Source organism: Bicyclus anynana, chromosome 4 (genome assembly GCF_947172395.1).
Source record: "Bicyclus anynana chromosome 4, ilBicAnyn1.1, whole genome shotgun sequence".
NCBI classification, from domain to species: Eukaryota; Metazoa; Arthropoda; class Insecta; order Lepidoptera; family Nymphalidae; genus Bicyclus; species Bicyclus anynana.
Window position 1 is genome coordinate 5,192,882 of NC_069086.1, and position 23,063 is coordinate 5,215,944.

Below are 23,063 nucleotides of genomic sequence, written 5' to 3' on the forward strand. Positions count from 1 at the left end.
ATTTACATTAGGCAAAAAGAGTTTTATTTTTATATACTATATACATTTTTTTTTAATTATGAACAAGTCCATTTTTTCAACATTTAAATTGAAAAGACCAAATTTTTTCAGTTCAGTTTTAAATACAGCTATCTTAGAGCTACTAAACAAAGAAAATTCAGTAATAAAATAAAATTTTAAAAATTACAACATCAACACTAAAGTATAATTAATTATATTTAATTTATGACACTTAGCTAACTTACCACTAAATCACCTTAATGTGACTAGGCCTGATACATCAAAAATAATACTCCATTGCCATCATTTTGGACAATATATTTTTTTTGGTACATAAAGTATACACAAATAATTTGCAAATTGGCCTTACAAAATCTGCAGCAAGTTCTGTATTAGAATGGGAATCCAAAGCTCTTTTAGGATCACATCAAATTTGGCTAAGTAGGGAGAACAACAGGAGTGGAGAAGGGGAGTTAACTGTCACGGATATCAATAGATTCGTCCAATGGTCCTTTATAGATGCAAATGCTTGCTGCCTAACCCTGATGACTCATCATTTGCCTAAATTGGAGAAGGAATTTTGAAGGCCTATCCACTGGTCACAATTCCAGAGCTCTGCTGGGAGTTCTCTCTGCCACAATGGACTCGGCACCCGCACAGTGAATCCATGGAATGCTAAGATATATGTCTCTCTCTAAATGCATTAAAGATAAAAAATGTAACCATGACCTAACACTTATAGTTATTTTCTTGGAACATTTTAACCATACTGTCTCAAACATATAAGTGAGGCAAGCAGCACTGCACTGTTATTTACTACAACAGTGATTGGACATAACAATTTTAGAAAACTTTATACAAAAAGCTTTTAAAATACTTATATGTAAATGAAATTTTCATACACAGTATATGTATGTTTAATAAGAATTATACAAATGATTTAAACAAACAAAAGTAGATTTTAAACTTATATACATCATATGCAAGTGAATTAATATAAAATAGTACCAAAACACTTCAGTCAATACATATTGTTATTCTTTATCTATAGCTAATAGCTCTGATTTAGCTATGCAATGATAAATAAGGTGCTTAACTCCTGGCATCCAGGTTGATATTGAGCTTACGTGATCAACCATCAGAGCTTTATGGATTTCATCTGCTTTACTTGGATTGTCATCCCTGAGGGCTGAAAAGATTAGACATAATTAGGAAATTAATCACATTTTTCAAGTAAAATTTATAATTAAAATAAAATATATAACAATAAGACCACTCAAGCAGTTTGTAATGCATTCTTTTTAAGAAGAAAACTTAAAATTAAAGTTACGAGGGTTCCAAACACGCCTTGGTCCGAGAAGAGCCCCAGCTAGGTTTTTTCTTTTTTATTTTATCACCATTTTATAGTTAGCCAGTCATGTAGTGCATTTAATTGCCAAGCTTTTTTATTGTTTATATAATCATTAACACTATAATACAGCTTTTCTATAAGCTCACATTTAATAAAAAATCTAACTTGGTTATTTTAATATACTTTATTGTAGTGTAATTTCATGAGCCACTTTATACAGTAGCTAAAGTTTAGTATAAGGCATTGAGACACATGCCCCCTACAGATCTAATGATATGACTTCCATCATAGCTAGCTATTAATTTACAACAAGCCACACTGACAAAATAATAAGCCCCGATTTCACCAGTTTCTAAGAATTGTTGGATAGTCTTAAAAAATCTTACCGCATGCTAGGTCATTCATCTGTATTTGTATTTGTTTATTCAACTTTCCAGTTGACCACATTTCCTCCAATATTAATATTTTCTTCTTAATGCTCTCAGCTTTTGTACCTAATTCACTACTAGACTCTAATAATTGTAATAATATATCTTTAACGTCTTTGAGCATACTTGTACTGTCTATTACAACATCATCTTGATGCTTTGCTTCTGAAGTATTTTGTGGGGGAAGAACTGTTGTGGGCAATGGAGGTAAGTTAAATGGTGGAGGTGTTGCGACTGTATTACTGTTACCAGATAAGGGAAATGCTACCCTTTTGTTTAAGAAATTACGTGGCCGATTTGGCGCTGTTTGCTGACTTGCATTGTACGCGAAACTCGGCGGGTCGTTCCAACCAGGGTCATATGACACTAAAACAAAAATTTACATTACATTTCAAGCTGTTTAAACTGCCATATGTGAAAGAAATATGTTGCGTTCATTTACCTTTATTATTCGTAGCATTTTCGCAATTTTCCATATTTAATATTATAGTCACTGTAATGTGAATAAGATTAGAAACTTCCTAAATATTATAGTTTAACTTAAATATCACTAAAAGTAAAATAATAACACGTAATACTAATAAAAAAAGCTTAGTTTTTACTTTTTAATAAATAATTATTTATAGTGATTTGCTATATTATCAGTGTTGCCAGTTGGATCTTATGAGAAGTTCCCCGAAATATTAAAAAAGTAACCTTTTTGTGTAAAAAGTAACCTTTTGACTACTACTACTCTTACTTTTTGCGTTCCACAGCATGGCTAAACCACCATTTCAGCCTCTGGGGGCTAAAGTAATTTTGTTTTTTTTTTTTAATATCTGTCTGTTACGAATAGTAGCCAAGTACTAAATTACTACAAACCGAAGGAGATTTTACTCGTAAATAGAATCATCTTAAGTAAGGCCCTGATTGTTTGCCTTTAACTTATGGGATAAGAAAAATACAATTAAAGAGCAAGGATTTAAAAAACAATAGACGTTAATTTCTTAAATTCATACTTGATTTTTTTAAGAAATTCAATGTGACTGCAACTTGCTTATTTCGCAACGTCAATTGTAACGTCTTCATTTATAGTGAGATTGACACAGAAACATCGATGAGTTTTTGAGCATTTGTCCGCATTTCTTGATTTAACGACCGTTCTGTTTTTGATATACGAAATTGTAAGTTAATTCTAAAAATTCCGAAATATCACGTAAAAGTAACCTTTTTATTAATGTAACCTAAAAGTTACCAATGCAGTCAAAAAATCACCTAAAAGGTTACAAAAGTAACCTTCTGGCAACACTGTATATTATGTCGAATTGTTGACAGCAATGTGACAAACATTGACAAATAAATTAATAAGTGACAGTGACATTCTGCAGTCTGCACAGACGATAGTCAAAACCGTGTGCCACAGATCACGTGGCGTGTTCCGTGCGCTCTATCTGCCTATTATTCTTATTTATCTGTGTTCGTCAGGTAATTATCCGTATTTCCACTAAAATTTTAATAATCTGATAAAATTATCATTATTTAATGGTTTCTCTATAATGACAGATCTTTGTGATAATGTCAGTAAATTGTGGTGTTACACACAGCGAGTTTTTAGTTCCATTTTACTAACTTCTATTCTTTTAAGTCGCAGTCGCACTATATCAGATTTTCGTTTGTTTTTTGTTCCGCAACAAATTGTCCGCGAACTATTATAAATATGTCCTTATGCGCTTATTAAGTATTTTAGCTAAAAACTAAAAATATTACAATTTTGATTTTGAGTTATAAATTATATTTTCGAACGAAATCTTAAACTCAAAATTGTCACGTCCAGAAATTACAATGACAATTATGTGACAAATCGGATTTTCAATCTTTATTTGACGTCTGTGCAATTTTTGTATTTGATTTTAATTTCGCACTGAAAGTGAATAGTGAAAAGCGGAAAAATGATTTTTGGGAAGATTTTCATTAACAATTTTCATTTTATAAAGTTATTATCAATAGTTTCTTTATGGGCTGTTCAAGTGGCCGAAGGTAAATAAGAGTTTAACTTAAATCCAATATCTTTTCATTGAAGCATTTGTTTATCTCACATTTGTGTCCATGTTAACAATTACGTGGCCTTATATTAGGGGAGGATCAGGGATAATAAATGGCTTATAGATTTTTCGTGAATGGAAAATTAATTATTTTATCTTTATAGGATCAAGGGCCGAATATGTAACGTGTGGCTCGATATTAAAGTTATTAAATACAGATTTGAAGTTGCGACTTCATTCCCATGATGTGAAGTATGGATCTGGCTCGGGGCAGCAGTCTGTGACCGCTGTCGACGTGACCGACGACAATAACAGTCACTGGCTAGTGAGAGCTGCTAAAGACGAAACTTGTAAAAGAGGGTAAATGCTGTTTTATCTAACAATATATTTATTCACTTAAGTAGTGACTTGAAATGAAAGTCTCTTTTAAAAAGATTCTCTAAATTAGAACAATTTAATCTCAAGAATTACCTGTCTCAATTAAAAATAGCTTGTTTATTTAGTTGGAGGAACATTACAGAATATTCATACAGGAATCCTGAATGTAATATACAGGATTATTCCTATATATTTATATTTATATTTTTGACGGCCTCTGTGGAGCAGTGGTATGCGCAGTGGTATTATCATCCCCGGCTGGGCAGATTGAGATTTTCTTAATTTGTCCAGGTCTGGCTGGTGGGAGGCTTCGGCCGTGGCTAGTTACCACCCTACCGGCAAAGATGTACCGCCAAGTGATTTAGCGTTCCGGTATGATGCCGTGTAGAAACCGAAAGGGGTGTAGATTTTCATCCTCCTCCTAACAAGTTAGCCCGCTTCCATCTTAGACTGCATCATCACTTACCATCAGGTGAGATTGTAGTCAAGGGCTAACTTGTAGGGGTAAAAAAAATATTATATGCAGGTTAATCATTACAATTTCAGTTCACTTCACTATTAAATTTAGAGTAAGATTTTAGTACAACCATTCAAAAATGTTGCTATACTTGTGGTGAGGCAATAGGAACAGCACTTGTTAGTTACAGTTTCTTATTGAATCACACAATAAAATCAAATCATTGGGTTACATGATGAACCCCGTCCACAAAAAAACACCCACATATTGAATCCATGGAATGCTAATATGCAGTATTATAGTGTTTTTCAGTTAGCATGGGTATGGTGACAGTTGGTTTCACTCTTGAAAGTTTGCTGCGATTTACAATAATAGTACTTATTATGAACGTCATAAGGCAACTGTCACTGTACCCATACTATCTGAGAAGCACTTTAAGTCTTATAAATCTCATGTATGTTTTCATGAGTGCAGAGATGACATAATTCTAAAGTCTACTGTAGACCAATAGCACGAAACATCTCTTTTGTTGTGTTTCGATGTAAGGGAATGATATATCAATTTTGTCGACTTATGTCGTTTCTTTTCATGAGATATGTCATGGCATGTATATAAAAAAATATGGTAAAAATTAAATTATATAATGCAATTTCAGGGCTCCAATAAAATGTAATTCCAATATAAGACTACAACATGTATCTACAAAGAAAAACTTACATTCACATTACTTCTCATCCCCACTATCTGGCAACCAAGAGGTCTCATGTTATGGTGATGAGAACGGAGAAGGAGACAGTGGAGACAACTGGACTGTTGTCTGCAACAATGACTTCTGGAGAAGAGATACACCTGTGAAACTAAGACATGTTGATACTGCAGCGTAAGCACATTTTTCAATTTTTTTGTTAATAATATGTATATTTCTTTAATATTTATACTTCTATAGTAATATTAAAAGAGGAATGGTTTATACTTTGTTTGCATTAAATAGGCAATGATACTACTGGGCCAATTTGAAAAATTGTATCCACCACTATAATCCTATTTTGTACCTGATGAACATAGGTTCTATTTTATCCCTGTATACCCCCACAGGCCATAGCCTAGGGGATATAACCTCTGCCACCAATTCCAAAGGGTGTAAGTTCATATCCGAGGCATGCACCTCCAACTTTTCAGTCACATGCATTTTGAGAAATAAAATATCAGATATCTCAAACGGTGAAGGAAAAACATTGCGACGAAACCAGTATACCTAAGAATCTTTTTAATTCTATATGTGTGTGAAGTTTGCCAATCTGCAATGGGCCAGTGTTGGCCTAACCACTCTCATTTTAAGAGGTCTTGTGGCTGTGTGTTAGCCAAATATGGGTTGATAATGATGATTCTCACAGGAACAGGAACTACATTTAAACTGTAGGGCTCTGCTAGCTAATCAAAATTAATCAAATTGTGCTCTTTGAATTCTACATACTAATAACACTGCCTAATTAAAAAATAGTTTGTATTGGGAAAAATAATAATTTTCCATTATTGTAAGATTATATTTAATCTACCTTATCTACTTTCAGATATCTGGCTGGCTCTGGCAGAACCTTTGGCAGGCCCATCAGTGGTCAAGGAGAGATTGTAGGAGTATCATCACAGTATGGAGCATACACTGACTGGCAGTCACAAGAGGGTTTATTTGTCCACCCCAGTGACTTACTACCTCACCAACAAGCACAAATTATACACACAGAGTTATAACTGTGCAAGTATAATAAAATATTAGGTGTTTTGTATAAATTGTGATTTCCTATAATATAATTAGCTGTACCTATCTTGATTATGGATGAAGTCTTATTATTATTATAAGATCTTAACATATTTACAGTTATTTATTTGATTGATGAATTTTTTTTTATAGAACAGTGATAAATGATGAGGTTTACTTTCACCTCCACCTAAATATAGAATCAATTGTTTTTATTTAAATATTATCAAGAGACAGATTTTCTCTTCTAATATTATGGCTGTAAATGCATTAAATTATGTAGTTGGAAATATCAACTATTGTCCCTTACACAAATATTAATTTTTAGTTATGTATACCTGATATAAGCTACAGAAATGTCACATCTTGGTTTTTATTTATAGTTTAATAAATGAAATTCCAATAAACAGTCAATGAAAAACAGTTTTTTTTTTATTTTAAGTTTATTGTCAAATGATATGTTCACAATTCTAACACATCATAGAGAAATGTACTACTAACAAACCTACAGTGCTTCAAGAGCATCAATTTGTAATACTGAGAAATTATTTTTGTTATAAAATACATAATATATGTTTTTCAATTTAAAACTATTACATAATAATATTGTTAATTGTATAATATATTAAAAAATATATTTATAGCTTTTATAATTAAATATTTGATGATTCCATGATGGAAAAAAGATTTACACATTGAAATCCAATCAAGACAGTAAGAAGTATACATATATATAAAAATCTCACCATGAAAATATAATTCATATATTTCTTATAGGCATATGATGCTATTGAAGCAAGGAAATTGTTAAAAATAACTATAAAACTAAATAAAACAATACAAATCAATGTTTTGCATCCAGCCATTTAAGTCATGGTGCAAATATTTCTTAGGTATCGTCAAACTAACAAAATATGAAAACTAAAATTTTGAATGTATTAAGTAATATTTATTCTACGACAGTGAGATGTTTCTGTTCAAGATACACGTCTACATATTGCTTTTTCGACCCATCACAACCAAAGAGTGGCGACGGAGGAAAAGACTGCGCGGGTGTGAGGTCGTACGCGCGAGGCTGAGGGAAGGACTGCGCGGGTATGTAGTCGTGCGCGCGGAACATCGCTACCCTCCTCGCGGGGTATCGTTACGAACGCATATGCCAAGCTATACTTCACAATAATTAATGTCACAGAAGCAATTACTCACTGTCCTAAAGGCACATATTATAGTCATACTATGTGATGACCTAATGGTACAAATACAAAGGTTTTTGAAATTAAATTGCCACTAATAGCTAAAGCATAAACAGAATGTCCTAAATTTTTACAAGAATATAAATAATTGTGACATGCATTTTATGACAAGTCTATTAATAATTGTGTATACTTCGAAGCTTCATAACCTGTCTGGCCCGGTAGTGAAAATAGGGAGACTTTTTATCACAGAGTTAATGCTTGACTTGATCTGAGATGCAGTCAAGTTGGTATTGGTTTAACTTCATAGGAATATGCAGCAATACAGCATAGCCTTAGCGTAAACTAAAAGATACTGCAGGAGGCGTGTGGCATAGGAACCCGTTTACCAACAAACCATTGCTTCGCAACCTCTCACAGATAATGTTCAAATGCCACATAATATTTGTTAAAAGTACAATGTGCTTACAAAACGCAAGAAATCTTTTGAAAGTGATTTATTTACGAAAAGTTACAATTCAATCAAGTCAATTATGATCAAAAGTAGTTAATATAATAAATCACTAAAAATAAACGTAAGTAGAAACAGAAAGGAAAACTGTGTTGAAACAAAATGATTCAGAAAATAGCTCTAATAAATAATAATAATAATTAATAACTAGGAAAAAGCATGCCTGTAAACATTTTAACTGTTCTAGTTTGGGTTAATATTTATATAAAGGAGCGAAACAACATTAACGTGTTGAGATTGATTCCAGTAAAGTCGGCCACTGACGATCAAGTACGCTCACATGCCTGTAGCGCTAACGATTTGACAGCCAATAAAGCTGTGTTGGTCGCGATTTGCATGACATCATGCCGATCGTCAGTGGCTGCCATGTTATAGACGCGAAAATTTGTATAATTATTATGTATGGATATATGACAGGCTGGATTTGGCTGAAATTTGGAATTAACCCCTGAAGGTCATGAAATTATCTTAGATGATGATTGATGACAGAAATTCTATTTCTATGACATACGTGAGCCGGATCAAAGAAAATTGTTCATTTTTATTACAATATGAACAATCGCTGATTGCCTAATTTTCATGTCCCAATTTTCTCATCAAACGAAGCTAAGAACACTTTCAATTAAGAGATCATTATTCTCTTTCAGTGCGTTTTCATTTACTATGCCTGCAAATATACCTACCTCACTTGAGTATATTTGCAGACATTCAGTTATTCTTACCCATGTTCAACCCCCACAACAGCTCAACCGCTTTTCATCAAAGATTTCTAAAAGGACACTCGCACATAAGTCACCATTAATAAAAAAAAAAACACTATCTGTTCGGCAGTTATGGTGCCACAGACAGACAGACGTCAAACTTATAACATCCCTCTTTTTGCGTTGACCTCTTATAATAAAAGGACAATCATGTATAAAATTTCACTTAAAAACTGGCCAATTTTGCTTTGACAGTTTTAGAATTATTGGTAAAGAAAATTATACCTATAGGCCTTTAAATATAGTCCAAGTCAATATTCAATAAAATCCCAAATTCAGAGCAAATTCAACCCTAAGGATTGAGTTTAAGGTTGAATTTGCAAATGCGACTACTTCAATCGAGTGCCAAGAAGTTGTGTTCAGCACTCATTGAGTGGGGACGTTTTTTGGTCGCTGTTTCGATCGATGTTTAGTAAACATTTTTTTTTCAGTACATGTCAGTTAAAAGTCTATTTTGTTGTAACATTCTACAACCTAAAGTATTTGTACGTTTGTAACATTGGGTAAATAGTTTTATAGACATTGCATTACAGTCCGTTATAGATTTATAATTAATTAAATTATGTAAATATGCCTTGGTTGCCATGACAAAAATGAATGACATATGGGGTAAACTAGGCTTTTGAGGCTCATTGTCAATAAAGTTATGTATTAGGAAATCTATACCTCAATTAGGGTTGAATGTTGTTTAAATAAACCCAGTAAAGTATTCAGAGCTTGCAATTATAAAAAACAACATCAATATAAATAAATAGCATTACGCCATCCAAAAAATATCTTCCCCATTGTCTTTTACACTATAGTGCGACGTAAAAGAGTTGAAAATAAATGAGAGTGCTGTAGTCGTTCATAGGGTAACCCTGTGTTCTGTCATCCACTTGGGATTGTAAATACCTTGAAACTAGATAATAATTGACATTTCATTATATATACTCACTTTAATATGACGCGAGTATATTAAACTGGGCGGATTTTTTTAAAAGAGCTACTTTTGAGTTTCTTCTCAGCAGAACCTGTCTTCAGAACCGGTAGTAGAATCATTACAAATAGTCAACTGACGTGTCAAAGTGCTTGTAAACTGAGCCTACTTGAAATAAATTATTTTTGATTTAGGATAATTGAGCCTCTGAGTATACATAGGTAATGTTATGTACTTATTTTAAACAAGATAATTGTTGAAATTATTATTATTTTCTAATATAAACAAATACATAATAATAAAAATAATACACTCTGGCCTAGAAGTAAGCATGTGTAATAGGTGCTAAGACAGCTGATTTCATTATTTACTTTTATTAAAGTCATCTCATTTAGATGATTTACTTTGATAAAATCATCTAAATGAGATGAGATTGAAGATTTAATTTATCTGGTAATTAACCGAATTTCCACTATTATTTTAATAATCTGATAAAACTATCAATAATTTTTGGTTGCTCTATAATGACAGTAAGTGTGGTGTTGCCACACCAAGTTTATGAGTTCCACTTTTATTAACTTGTACTCTTTTATGTCGCACAATAGCATTATGCCGTCCAAAAAATATCTCTCCCATTGTCTTTTACACTAGAAATGAATTCATTTAATCATCATACACACATTGAATCATCAAATACTGTAAATTTACTGCAGCTGGAGGTTCAGTTTGTTGTCCAAAACACTGTTCAGTTTCTCCAGAGCATATTGTAAGTTTTCGTACAGCTTTTTGTCACAGCCATGCTCCTCAATGGTGCTGAACCGGAATGTTCGGAAGTTCTTGTCCACGTCAATGTAAGTCACTGCTTGCATCAATGGGCAGAGGATGATTTTCGTGTGGTCTTGGAAGTTTATCTGGAAATTTAAGAATATTCATTTTAGAAATTAAACTATTGTGAGTGTTATTCATATTAATTGATTGTGAAACACCTATAGTTAGAATTGTGCCGCGTTTTAAGAACCAGCTCATAACTAAGGGCCCCGTATGGGTTCGAAACTAGGCGGGCATACTGCGATCTTATATTACGTGAGTTTTAGCCGTGTTTCATAATCAATATTTATTTTAGAGACGCGAAAGCATAGTGTATATACAGCCTTCGATTTCGGAGGGCGTGGGTTTGAATCCGGTCCGGGCCTTGCACCTCCAATTTTTCAGTTGTGTGCATTTTAAGAAGTTAAATATCACATGTCTCAAACGGTGAAGGAAAAACATTGTGAGGAAACCGGATACCTGAGAATTTTCTTAATTCTCTATGTGTGTGAAGTCTGCCAATCCACATTGGTCTTAACACCTCTCATTCTAAGACGAGACTCGTGCTCAATAGTGAGCCGAATATGGGTTGTTATTGATGATGATGATTTTAGATGTAAGTCTGGCTAGAGTCACTCAATACGCTATGGAGCGAGCTATGCTCGGAGTGCTACGTATATGTATGTCTATCTATGCCTTATGTAGACATAATCTGTGGGTTGTCCGCAGCGTATCGAATTTCTATGGTATTTGTCTAGGTCTAGCTGGTGGAAGGCTTCGGCCGTGGCTAGTTACCACCCTATCCGCAAAGACGTACCGCCTAGCGATTCATCATTCCGGTACGATGTCGTGTAGAAACCGAAAGGATTTTCATCCTCCTCCTAACAAGTTAGCCCGCTTCCATCATAGAATGGAATCAGACATCAGACATTGTAGTCAAGAGCTAACTTGTAGAGAATAAAAAAAAAACATATCTAAATAAATAAAAAAAACCAATTAACCTGTAAAGTTCCATTAGTCAGGTACATGATGACGGCGACGTTGGTCCTGAACCACTGGTGCAAGTGCGGCAATCTCGACAGCCCGTCAGTCTCTCTTACGTTGATCGAGGCGCCTGGCAAATTAAACAGTTAATACTATAATAAGGACAACTACAGTCGATATATTTTTTTAAGAGAATTTTTACCATATTATCTTTTTTTTAATATGACTAAATTCCCATCCCCTCCAACTAGTCGGGACTGTATTAAAAGAAAAACATGTGCGACAAGTTCAGAACTTCTTCCTTTTTTGAAGTCGGTTAAAAATAAATATCGGTAAAGTGCGAGTTGGATTCGCGCACAAACTATTGCAGAACCATTATTTATAAAAACGGCTAAAAACCACTGTTGTTGCCATTGGCGCCACCCTAAATATTTTTTTTTTCTGTTTTTTATTGTACATTTGTGTATAGTGGTACAGATGGACAGCAGAATCTTTAGAGTGAAGTTTTACCCTTAGGGTATGATGGAAAACTAAAAACTATCTCTCTATTATCTTAGGCCTACAGAATAGTGAGTGTGTAGACAATATCTTACCAGCTTTCATAAGATGCTCAGTCATGTATCGCCTGAAGTAGGTGAGTAGTTTCATCTTCTTGTCAAGCTCTTGGGGATACTCTTGCATGGTCAGATACTGTTCTTGGCTTTGGCGGTTGATGTAGTGCACATTCCTGAAAAATACAATTTTTTTTAGTTATCTGCATAGTATATGCTGTAAAAGGGATCGATAATACAAGAAGTGACTCATTGGTCCAGTGGATCGCCAATAGGGCTTCGGAGGGTAGTGCCACGAAATACTCAGTTTTTCTATCTACGACTCAGCAAACTGTGACCATAAAGGGCTTAGCCCCCTACCGTAGACAGAAAAAAAAATCTGTGGGATTTCATGCCCAAAATTCAACTTCCCTAGTCACACAGAATTCTGGAGGAGAAAGAAACTCTCCCCCCTTCCGTGTCACCACTGATTTTTACTTAGCCAAAGTGCCACTGTCTACAATGTGATGAGAGCTCTTCAGTGGTGCCAGTGACAGAAAAGTTGAGTAGTAAAAGTTAGGCTTGGTATGGATTGGCATCAGCCAATTTATGATAACAATTAATATGATCTCCACATCAGATGGAAGAGTACAACATATTGTGCCCTCTCCAGTCGAGGGTACTACAACATTGATGAGTTCCTTAATGATAAAGATGCTTGGAGGCCGTTGGATCAGCTTCCACCGTCACACAGGAAGTAAAACTATAAGAAATGTAAACAGTAATTATTATCAATTGTAAATTATAAGTATGACTTTTTCAAAAGAGCAACTGTTGAGTTTCTTGCCGGTATCTTCTCAGCAGAACCTACCTTCCGAACCGGTGGTAGAATCTTTACAAATAGTCAACTGACGTGTCAAAAGTGCTTGTAAACTTAGCCTACTTGAAATAAATGATTTTTGATTTTTTTTCCATTTATGTTGAATAGGTCGAGTGGCACTAAGTGCTAGTTGTTGAGGGGTGTACTCACACTCCGTTAGCCAGCATGATCAGCTTGGTGGTGTCGTTGAACATGACGCCGACGCTCTCGTCACAGAGCTGGTAGCCGAAGCCGTACTTGTCGCTGTAGTCCACCCACTTGCCGACCCACACCAGCGGCTGCGACGACGGGTCGCTCATATCGTCCTTCAGGGACTCGGGACGGTTCTTTAACTGTGTAATTAAAATAAATTTAACAGTTTATTTAATTTATGAATATAGTTTAAATATACAGTGTAAAGTTCGTGTAACGTCACTCGGTTTAGCGTCAAACTCGCTAAAGCGTCGACATGAAATGGCTATGATTGGTTTAGCTTGCTTGCTATACACTCTATATAGCGTTACACCCACTCTCTATAACGATAATTACGTAATAAAAAGTAACTTTTAGATTGCCAAAATTTGTTAAAACCGCTCAGCTGTCAATGTTCTTTTGTCGCTTTACTATCCTAGTCCGTAATAAACTTGACTGTCGGCATCATGCAAAAAAGTTTTCGAGAAAATCGTTGTTTGCAAATCGCGGTTGTTGACCATGGTTAAGTAGGTATCATATTTTTAGTTGCTCATAAAGTTTCAACTAGTAATGTCTAGTAGTAGTAGTTCTTTAAAATAGTAAAAAAAACTTTGTGGGGGGGGAAAGGACAAAGAGCAGTTACCTTCAGGCTGAGTAGACGGTGGAGCTGGTCTCGCAGCGACACGAGGTTCTGGCGGTGCGACTGCGGCTCCACGGAGTGCGACTCCAGCGGCATGCCGGGCCCGCGCTTCATCGGTGAATCTACTGCCATAATGTTCTCTGTAAGTGACCAATTGCTTATACATTTTTTATGTAGCCTATTAGATTAACTGGTATTTTTCATGGCAGCTTATCAATATAAATATATTTAAGTAAAAAATTTACTTTAAACTAACTAAATGGCTGAATCGAACAAAATGAATTTTGGTATAATGATAAATGGGACCTTGGAGAAAAACAGGCTACTTTTTGACCATAAAATAAAAATAGAAGGGAGTGAAATAGGAGTTCAAAGTTTGTATAGGAAGTTCTTCATTTGTAGAGTTACTAGTGTCTTTCCTTCACCACGGGTAAAAGAGGTAGGGGTAGACCTCTGACTATAAAATGTGATTTTTAAAATTCAACCCCTAAAGTGGTGAAATAGGGGTTGAAAGTTTACATTCACGTCCTCGCGGACGAAGTCGCGGGCATGTGCTAGTACTAAATAAATGATATGAAACACTTTTTCATCCATTAAACAGATGGGTGAAGGTCATTATGACAGTATTGTAATACCATATTTATAACTATTACAACTTCGTAAACTACAGAATGGGTGCTAATAAAAGGTTACATACCATTGTTCCTGACTTCAAAGAGCGGTCGTCTGTGTAAGCTGAGACCCTCAAGCTGGTCGGTCCTGGGAGCGGTGGTGAGGCAAGATAAAGGCAGGGCAGCAGGCATGATGCCCGATGTGAAGAACTCGTGCTGGAGCAGTTTGTCGACTGGCGGACGCTTCGCTGGGACGGATTGCAGCTGCAGCACTATCATAGCCGCTGCTGGCTTGCGAAGAGACGATGGGATCCTATAAAAATAATATTGATAAAGTACTAGTGGACCCGGTCGAGCTTCGCTTTTACTTATAGGCAATTCTTCCCTATCCTTATTTTAGGAAAGTGGGGGGTTATATAATAATAATAATAATAAGCCCTTTATTCTGTGTTAAGAAATTACAATATTATATATAATACACTTTGTTTTAATTTTTTTTTTAAAGAATATATCTTAACATAGTGTGCCTTTCGGCATAGGCCTCCTCCAGCGACTTCTACTGCTCTCTCTCTAATGCAACTCTTCTCCAGTTTGGACCTGAAGTGGGGGGTTACAAAGAGACAAAAATTTGCCTATGTCACTCTCCATCCTTTCAACTATCTACAATTAAAAAATCACGTCAATTCGTGGCTCCGTTTTTCCGTGAAAGACCGACAAACATACAGACAGACAGACATACACACTTTCACATTTACAGTATTAGTAAGTATGATTTGCTAAAATTGAATCTGAATGAAAATTGGCACTAAACAGTTCACACTCACTTTAGAATACCTTCACTTTGGTTACAACTTTCAAATTAACTTGTATTAGTAATATTCATCACTATGTGGTTTACCTACTTTGGTTTCTAATGATGTATTGTGATAAATAATGACCATGTCTATTAGGCGTAAAAGCATATATGTATTTTTTGACCTTTGGTCCAATACACATTAGATTAAATACTTATAGTTACCTACGTAGTGAAGCATAAGGGCTTGCTTAAATCTTAGGTTGAAGAATGCATGGCATTAATAGGCTAGTTGACACTTTTTTAAAAATGTTCTTAAATTGTTTATGTTTATTCTACTATATTGAAAAAAAATTATCACATTTTTTCGAGACATTCGAGACAAATTTTTCATTTATTAAATATTTTTTGAGCCAAAACGCTGTCGCCCATGATGGTCTATATTTTAACTGTTTCATGACGTCACGTTAACACTAAACCTTAACCAAATGGAGTGTTTGACAACATTATTAGTTAATAATTAGTTTGAAGTTTATTCCTTTAGTGACATCAAGTACCATTGTGATGCTGTGATGTGACGTAACTTTTTAATAGTGTTTTGTATTATCAACATTGTTAATAATTAAAAAAAAAACAAATAAATAGATGAGAGGTCACTGAACTATCTTATAGAAATTTCCTGTGGTCGGTCTATGTGGCTTTGAATAAAGAGGAGTTTTGATGGGGTTTTATTTTATTTTTATTATCACTGTTAATATACACAAGATCGTGATTTTTGGAAGTCCCTACAAAAGGCCTATGACCTGCAGTTGTACGTCCATCAGCTGATATGATGATGATGACATCACTGCCTGCATTGTAGCAGCGTGGTGGGTCTAAGTTCCATATCCCCGCTCGTACAAGGAGGGAGGCCTAGCCCTGCAGTGGGCCGTTAAAACAGGCTATTAATGATGAATGAGAACGAATAACACACTGAACAAAAAATGTTAGCAGATGAATACATTCACATTTAAACATAAGCATAGTGTTTGGTAAAGTTATATCTGTACTATATTCAATGTAGACTTGGGATTTAGTTGTAGTGATAAGGTGTATAGTCAGGCGCGTTTGTGTATGAAACTAGAGGAGTACCAGCAAAGCAGAAACATGTTATAAATTATGTCATCTGTTTGTGATTGGTTGGCTAAACATTTTTTTTTTTGTCAACAGGTGTTGATGTTACATGCAGTGGCGTGTACAAGGTTTTTAACTAAGGCAGAAAATGGAAAATTCATTCTCTGATACAGTTTTATAAGGACTCGACAGGGTAGGCAAGACATGTTTGCATGTATGAAGTGCACGCCACCGGTCACATGCCTCTTCCGCATTCATTTAAATAATAATTAAACAAAGCGGTTTCTACTAATGATGTTGCTTTAGATCATACACACAAGAGTGTGTGATACCTTTTGTCATATTATTATTAATAGTCAATTCAATTCAATTTTTGATTGAATTGAATTGACTATTAATAGTCAATTATTGTATCTCGAGTATGCAACTAATTGACAGGCAGGAAACGTCAGGTGATGGTTAGGTTTAACTTGCAGTACTTGTTTCTAGTTAACCTGCTGCTGCTACGAGCATGAAGCCTATATTGATCATACACAAATAAAATTGAAGTATGTCTGTGATATCAAAATAACTACGTTTTATCAAATAACTATAGTTATTAACACAATAGCCACACATATAGGTACAGGTACACAATAGCAACATATATAGGTACGGTATTGTGCCTAGTGGATATGACCTCTGCCTCCGATTCCGGAGGGGTTTCGAATCCGGTCCGGGGCATGCACCTCCAACTTTTCAGTTGTGTGCATTTTAAGAAATTAAATATCATGTGTCTCAATCGGTGAAGGAAAACATTGTGAGGAAACCTGCATACCAGAGAATTATCTTAATTCTCTGCATTTTTGAAGTCTGCCAATGCGCATTGGGCCAGCGTGGTGGACTGGTGAGAGGAGACTCTAGCTCAGCAGTGAGCCGAATATGGTGGTGTGGTGGTGGTACAAGCTTTTTTAAAAATATTTGTCTGTCTGTCTGTTTATTTGTTTGGGCTAATCTCAGAAACGGCTGTACAGATTTTAAAGATACTTTCACTGGTTTATAGGAGGCCATAGAGCAACATATAGGCTACGTTTTATACCGGAAAAATTACATGAATTTCTCGCGTACGAAGTCACGAGCGTCCGCTAGTGTTAAATACAAATAAAAAAAACATTTAGTGACTACGTATGTATGTGTGAGCTGTTATAAATGTCCATTTATAACATTTTTAACATTTTGCGACCCAAAGCAACAGATATCACATAACTAAATGGCTTGCTAACAGCACAGCTTAGGTTCCATCACCATTATCACATGTTCAGAACCTGTAGCGTTGTTTGAGCGTGTTATCGTGAATAACAGCCTCAGCGTATCTCGCACCGAGCTTGCTCCACGGCCCAGAGAAGCACGCGTGCAGAGCAAGCTTTACCCCTTCACTACAAAAGAATATTCACTATATTCCATCATTGTCAAGCGTGCACAAGTACTTCAATTAGGGTAGGCAGTACACATGCAAATTATACAAAAAGGATTTTTTTTGTTTGTTGTAGGATTTGTAGTTTTCACAATGGTAGAATTTTTTGCATCTATGAAGTATGTCGCTGAATCTTCATCAATTATCAATAGCTCCACAATTAAGGAGCTGAGAGGTACTGGGTTCAAACCCGGTCTGGTGCACTATCATTGTCCTACTCCTTACACAGTCTGTGTAAAATTTTAAAAACTTAATAAAAAAAAAGATATTGTTCAAGATGCTTTTAACCTAATTATTCTTCTGGAAATCTTTCTAACTAATATGACATATCTAGATCTGTATATACCAAAGTATTAAAATTATACTCAATAATAATCAAAGGAAGGCTCAAAGTCGCTCAGCGGGCGATGGTGCTTGCTATGCTTGGAGTTTCTCTGCGAGATTAAATTAGAAATGAGGAGATCCACAGACAAATCGTCACTGACATAGCTCAGCGAGTCGCAAAACTGAAGTGGCAATGGGCAGGTCACATAGTTTGAAAAGCCAATGGATGTTCGGGTCCCAAGTATCAGAAAGTGCAGTGTTGGTTGACCCCCCCACTAGGTATGCTGAAGATATCAAGCAGGTTGCAGGGAGCCGCTGGATGTTGGCTTGAGACTGTTGTGCTTGAAAGTCCATGCAAGATGCCTATGTCCAGCAGTGGACATCTATCGGCTGATAATGATGAAAAAAATGAATAATCAAAACTTACAATGGACAAAAACATATTATTTTAGTTAGTAAAAAAAGTTAAACCTCAAGTTCTTTTTTAATTACTTACAGGGGTGGTTTATGAAGAATTTATGAATAAAATTATTAGGTAGTAAATTTTAGAAGCTCTTTTAGCTACCAGATCAGCTATTACAGTATGCTAATTATGTACTTCGTTAAATTTTTGAAAACCATATAAGTTATTACACACTTAAGTATCTGCCTAATACAAATGGAAGTTCAAAAACAACAAGTAAATAGTAACTATATTTTTTTACAAGATAAAACATATCGTTATCATAAATATATAATTATTTTATATTAAGTACTAATATTTTACTCTTTATTTATACACCACATACATAATAAGCAAGTAAAACTGTAATAAATCTTGAAAAGAAAAAAAAAACCTAGAATAGACCAGTCTGAGACAAACTGTAAAAAAGCTATTAGAAGAAAATCATATTAAAATACATTTAAATCATATTACCTGACAAAGTGACAAAGACACTCACAACATATTTGTTTATAGTCTTAGGACTGATCACAGATTGGCCGTTCAAGAAAAAAAAAAAAAATCATATTACCTGTATTCACACAGCTTGATCCTCTTGTAAGTGTCACGCAGGGTAGAGGTCTCGAAGGGTGGCTTCCCAACCAGCAGAGTGTACATGATGCAGCCCAAGCTCCAGATGTCAACCTCAAACGAGTGTCCAGTCTTTGTCAATATTTCTGGTGCGATATAGTTGGGTGTACCGCACAAAGTCCTCTTTCTCTCTCCTAAAACAAAATAATTACATTTTCAACCTATTTCAATGGCTCACTACAGGAGACAGTATGACAACCACTGTGGCGCAGAGGTAAGAGCGGTGGATTTACAAGACGGAAGTCCTGGACAACAAGACAGAAGTCCTGGGTTTGATCCCCAGCAGGGCTAATTGAGGTTTTTTTAACTGGTTCAGGTCTGGCTGGTGGCTAGTTACCCCCCTACCGGCAAAGACGTATCGCCAAGTGATTTAGCGTACCTGTATGATATTGTGTAGAAACCAAAAGGGGTGTGGATTTTATACTCCTAACAAGTTAGCTTGCTTTCATCTTAAATTGCATCATCACTTCACATCAGGTGAGATTGTAGTCTTTAGTCTACTTGTAAAGTTTAAAAAAAAAAGACAGGCCTATATAAGATTTCTCTCCTATGGGATATGGTGTTTGTATCCATTATACTGCTCAAACATGGGTTAGCGAGCTCAGAGTGATAATGTTTAATTTTGTAATAATCCCTTGGTTATGGAAATATCCTATTCCCTCCTAATATAAGGGATGCCAATAAAATAAGTTGATAATGATGATATAATGATTGGTATCCATAACCATGCTAACTAAACACCACCAACCAACTTCTCTACTACTTTACTGGGAATTGGAAAGAACAAAAATCCAATGTTTTCATTGTGGAATGCAAACCCACAATTTTGTGTTCCTCAGCCATACGTACTAACATCTTGACCAAAGATAAGAGGCATTCTACAAGAAAACTTTATAAGCAATTCTACACTGGTGCAAACCCAACAATAAAACATCAAGAGACACATTAGTATGAATTGCAATCCTACAAGAAAAAACAATTAAAAGTTAAAAAAAAAAATATATCTGCATTTTAATAGTTAATGAATAAAGTTTGCATTTTTACATACCTTCATATTCAATTTTAGCCGCAAGGCCAAAGTCCCCAATCTTAACGTGAAGATCGTCATCCAGGAACAGATTCCCGAGTTTGAGATCCCTGTGTATGATCCTTTGGCTGTGCAAATACTGGACTCCCAATAAAATCTGGTGCATGTAGAATCTGGTCTCTGGCTCCGTGATAGCTTTCCTACGCTTGTGCAACTCCATCATAGACTGTTTGATAAAGAATATTTGTATTAAAAAGATAACATCTATTATCCAGAAATATAATCAACTCAAAAACAATGCTTCAATTATTACGACTTTGTTATTTCAAAAGAAATTTTGATTTATATTAACATTTTGAGTTTGTTAATAAATTGTTATGTGCATCTGAATGTATACAAAGTTAAGTTAAATGCACCGGACTTCTAGTTCAGTCTGAAGTTGTACCAAACTGTGCAGATATACCCCACTGGCATATGTATTTGTACATGTCTTGTGTTTGGAGAGTACTATAGTTTGGCACATAATAAACAACAACACAACTTAACTACTACGAGACTGCCATTTGTTTTGTTTCAACTCCTATAAGAATAAGGATAATGAGGTCCTGGGTATATAATGTTAAGTTTTACCTTCTTCCTAAAAATTCTCAATAAAAAGAGGTTGAAGTACGTACAAGAGGTTGAGGTAGTGGCATTGACATATGCCACTACCTTCCTACTTTTCCTACCTGTTTTGTTTTCAACTCGTCTAAGAATAAGGATAATGAGGTCCTGGGTATAAAATATTGAGATTTTCATTCTCCTAAAATTTCTCAACATAAATTGGAGTAGGAAGATGGTGGCATATTATTAAGTGACAGGATAGCACATTGAGCCCTTGGTGTCAGTAACATTGTCGGTAATGCCTTACTAGTGGTCTACAGATTCAAATATACCATAAGTCTGGTGTTCTACATGGGGCGGAGGCTTTGTATAGGTCACTAAAACTTGGTTAATAAAGACAGTCATACTTACTCTTCTCTTGCAGAGCTCCAGTATGATATAGATGTTCTGGGAGTCCTCAAAAAAGCTGTGGAAGCCAACAACATGTTTGTGCCTCAGTGAGCGATGTATGTCGATCTCTTGGGACATTTTGTCTCTTTGGCTTGATTTCACCATCAGTTTTTTTGACACTATTTTGCCGGCATACACTTTGTGTGTGGCCTGGTCCTGTATTTCGTAGCATTTTGCAAATCCACCCTGAATACAGAAATCAAGGTAAGCAAATAAAAAAATAATTGATATTGCTGGTTTTAGAACAATTTTGGACTTTGTGTTAAAGTAAATAAGAAGAATAAATAAACGATAATTCATTAATAAAAGCTAGAAGTTTATTAAAACTTTAGTAAAGTGTAACGGTTACATCTTATAATTAATCAAAGAAAATCTTATAATTTCATGCCCTAATATCATTAGTTTAAAGTGTATTACAAAGAAATAAGTTCGTAACGAAACAAAATCACTTTAAACAAGATAATTGTAATGAAAACTCATATCTTACCTTTCCAAAGAATCTCAATCTTTGGTAAGCGCAATGTGTTTGAGGATCACGGATAATTTCAGGAATCTCTTTCTTTTCATCTTCTTTGATTGACGTCATTATAAATAAACTTAAAATATAAATTAAAATGAAATAAAATGTTAATTATACGAGTAAATGTATTGACGAGTTCTAACAAATTCACAAAGAAGATTTCAAACAACAAACGGTAAAAATCGTTTGAAAATGAATGGCAGCAAAACGGCAGTTGCTCAAACAATTTTTGAACAGCAATAATTTGACCAATCGTAGCAGTCCTAACGCCGTGGAGGTTTGTCTATGGCATTAATATCACTCCTGTTTCTCAGAGGAACTTTTAACTAAAATAAATATTCCTGCACGAATTTTGTTGTTTTTTCCTATTTTAGTTAAGAAAAAAACTTCTGAGACACCTGGATACCTTGTTTACAACTTTGAAATTTAGAGCACATTATTTTGCCGTAGTTAAGAGATATTATTTTTGACGCAGAAACATGTATAATTTTTCCTTGGTATAGAAGATTTTAATTTTTTTTACTATATTTTATATAAATAATATTTTTTATAACAAATAATGATGATAAATAAATATATGACTCTTCTGAGGTGGTTACCCAAATGACCACACTGTGTCTCAGTCTAATTACATATGGACCTGCCTCGCTAGACGTTACTTTTCTGTCAAAGGATGTTATTAACGATCTAATACTGTTATAAAAATTGACTCTATAAAATCGATGTTTCATAGTTATAATCGAGTTCGTCAGTTCAAGAGCTCCTTAAAAATACATTTATCTGTAGTTCAATGGTGTAAAACCAGACGATCTTCTAGTAAAACTTCTAAACTACTATACAAAACTTCTAAACAGTAAAACTTCAAGTTAAGTATAAGATATGTACCTATTTTTTAATTTTTTTTTATTTATATGCTCATTTTCCTTACAAAATTACAAACAATTTTGTTCGTGAATTTGAGTGCGATAATAGTCCATAAGTAATTAGTCTGAGCCTTTGAGCACTGTGTAGATAACCTTGATAGTCTATGGAAAAATTCACGATGGTTTTGGTTTAAATACTCTGTATTTGTGGGTTATATTAAAAAAGGGCGGGATTTTTTTAAATTAATTTTTTAACGTAAAGCCTGTAGCTCCACTGTTTATTGTAGTAAACAATAAAGATATCTATTAGCGCTAAGCAAAAGTATCGCATCCCATGGGCGCAAATTAGAAATATAAAATTTAAAATAATATGTACAAATTACCTACTCCAACTGTATTAAACTTTAACATGTTTTACATATCCAGCATGAATTTTGGCATTTTTTA

At 34.7% G+C, this 23,063-nt stretch overlaps 3 protein-coding genes across 3 annotated transcripts; 1 reads left to right on the forward strand and 2 right to left on the reverse strand.

Annotated features, from left to right (window-relative positions):
• Nucleotides 1–7: 7 nt before the first annotated feature.
• Nucleotides 8–2,433, reverse strand: LOC112052925 (steroid receptor RNA activator 1). The gene is made up of 3 exons (XM_024092171.2): nt 2,222–2,433; nt 1,738–2,145; nt 8–1,189 (listed from the first exon to the last, which is right to left on the reverse strand). Exons 1-3 carry the CDS (start codon nt 2,253–2,255, stop codon nt 1,035–1,037), a joined length of 597 nt encoding a protein of 198 aa, XP_023947939.1. The 5' UTR covers nt 2,256–2,433; the 3' UTR covers nt 8–1,034.
• Nucleotides 2,434–3,634: 1,201 nt separating this feature from the next.
• On the forward strand, nt 3,635–6,814 carry LOC112052927 (stromal cell-derived factor 2). Its single transcript, XM_024092173.2, has 4 exons — nt 3,635–3,795; nt 3,965–4,160; nt 5,291–5,515; nt 6,207–6,814. The coding sequence occupies exons 1-4, from the start codon at nt 3,708–3,710 to the stop codon at nt 6,382–6,384; spliced, it is 687 nt and encodes a 228-aa protein (XP_023947941.1). The 5' UTR covers nt 3,635–3,707; the 3' UTR covers nt 6,385–6,814.
• Nucleotide 6,815: 1 nt separating this feature from the next.
• Nucleotides 6,816–21,966, reverse strand: LOC112052917 (serine/threonine-protein kinase polo). Its single transcript, XM_024092162.2, has 10 exons — nt 21,721–21,966; nt 21,195–21,419; nt 20,202–20,406; nt 19,095–19,287; nt 14,485–14,711; nt 13,791–13,927; nt 13,127–13,308; nt 12,160–12,293; nt 11,584–11,696; nt 6,816–10,686 (listed from the first exon to the last, which is right to left on the reverse strand). The coding sequence occupies exons 1-10, from the start codon at nt 21,817–21,819 to the stop codon at nt 10,480–10,482; spliced, it is 1,722 nt and encodes a 573-aa protein (XP_023947930.1). The 5' UTR covers nt 21,820–21,966; the 3' UTR covers nt 6,816–10,479.
• Between the last annotated feature and the right edge of the window lie 1,097 nt (nt 21,967–23,063).

Excerpts from the sequence above, each read along its gene's own strand:
- LOC112052927 (XM_024092173.2), top strand. The coding sequence starts at position 3,708 with ATGATTTTTGGGAAGATTTTCATTAACAATTTTCATTTTATAAAGTTA. Across the intron at positions 4,161-5,290 it reads GACGAAACTTGTAAAAGAGG|GGCTCCAATAAAATGTAATT; the intron begins GTAAATGCTGTT and ends ATGCAATTTCAG. Across the intron at positions 5,516-6,206 it reads AGACATGTTGATACTGCAGC|ATATCTGGCTGGCTCTGGCA; the intron begins GTAAGCACATTT and ends ATCTACTTTCAG.
- LOC112052917 (XM_024092162.2), bottom strand. The coding sequence starts at position 21,819 with ATGACGTCAATCAAAGAAGATGAAAAGAAAGAGATTCCTGAAATTATC. Across the intron at positions 12,294-13,126 it reads ATCATGCTGGCTAACGGAGT|GAATGTGCACTACATCAACC; the intron begins GTGAGTACACCC and ends TGTATTTTTCAG. Across the intron at positions 11,697-12,159 it reads TGAGCATCTTATGAAAGCTG|GCGCCTCGATCAACGTAAGA; the intron begins GTAAGATATTGT and ends TTAATTTGCCAG.
- LOC112052925 (XM_024092171.2), bottom strand. The coding sequence starts at position 2,255 with ATGGAAAATTGCGAAAATGCTACGAATAATAAAG. Across the intron at positions 2,146-2,221 it reads AAATGCTACGAATAATAAAG|TGTCATATGACCCTGGTTGG; the intron begins GTAAATGAACGC and ends TTTTTGTTTTAG. Across the intron at positions 1,190-1,737 it reads GATGAATGACCTAGCATGCG|CCCTCAGGGATGACAATCCA; the intron begins GTAAGATTTTTT and ends TAATCTTTTCAG.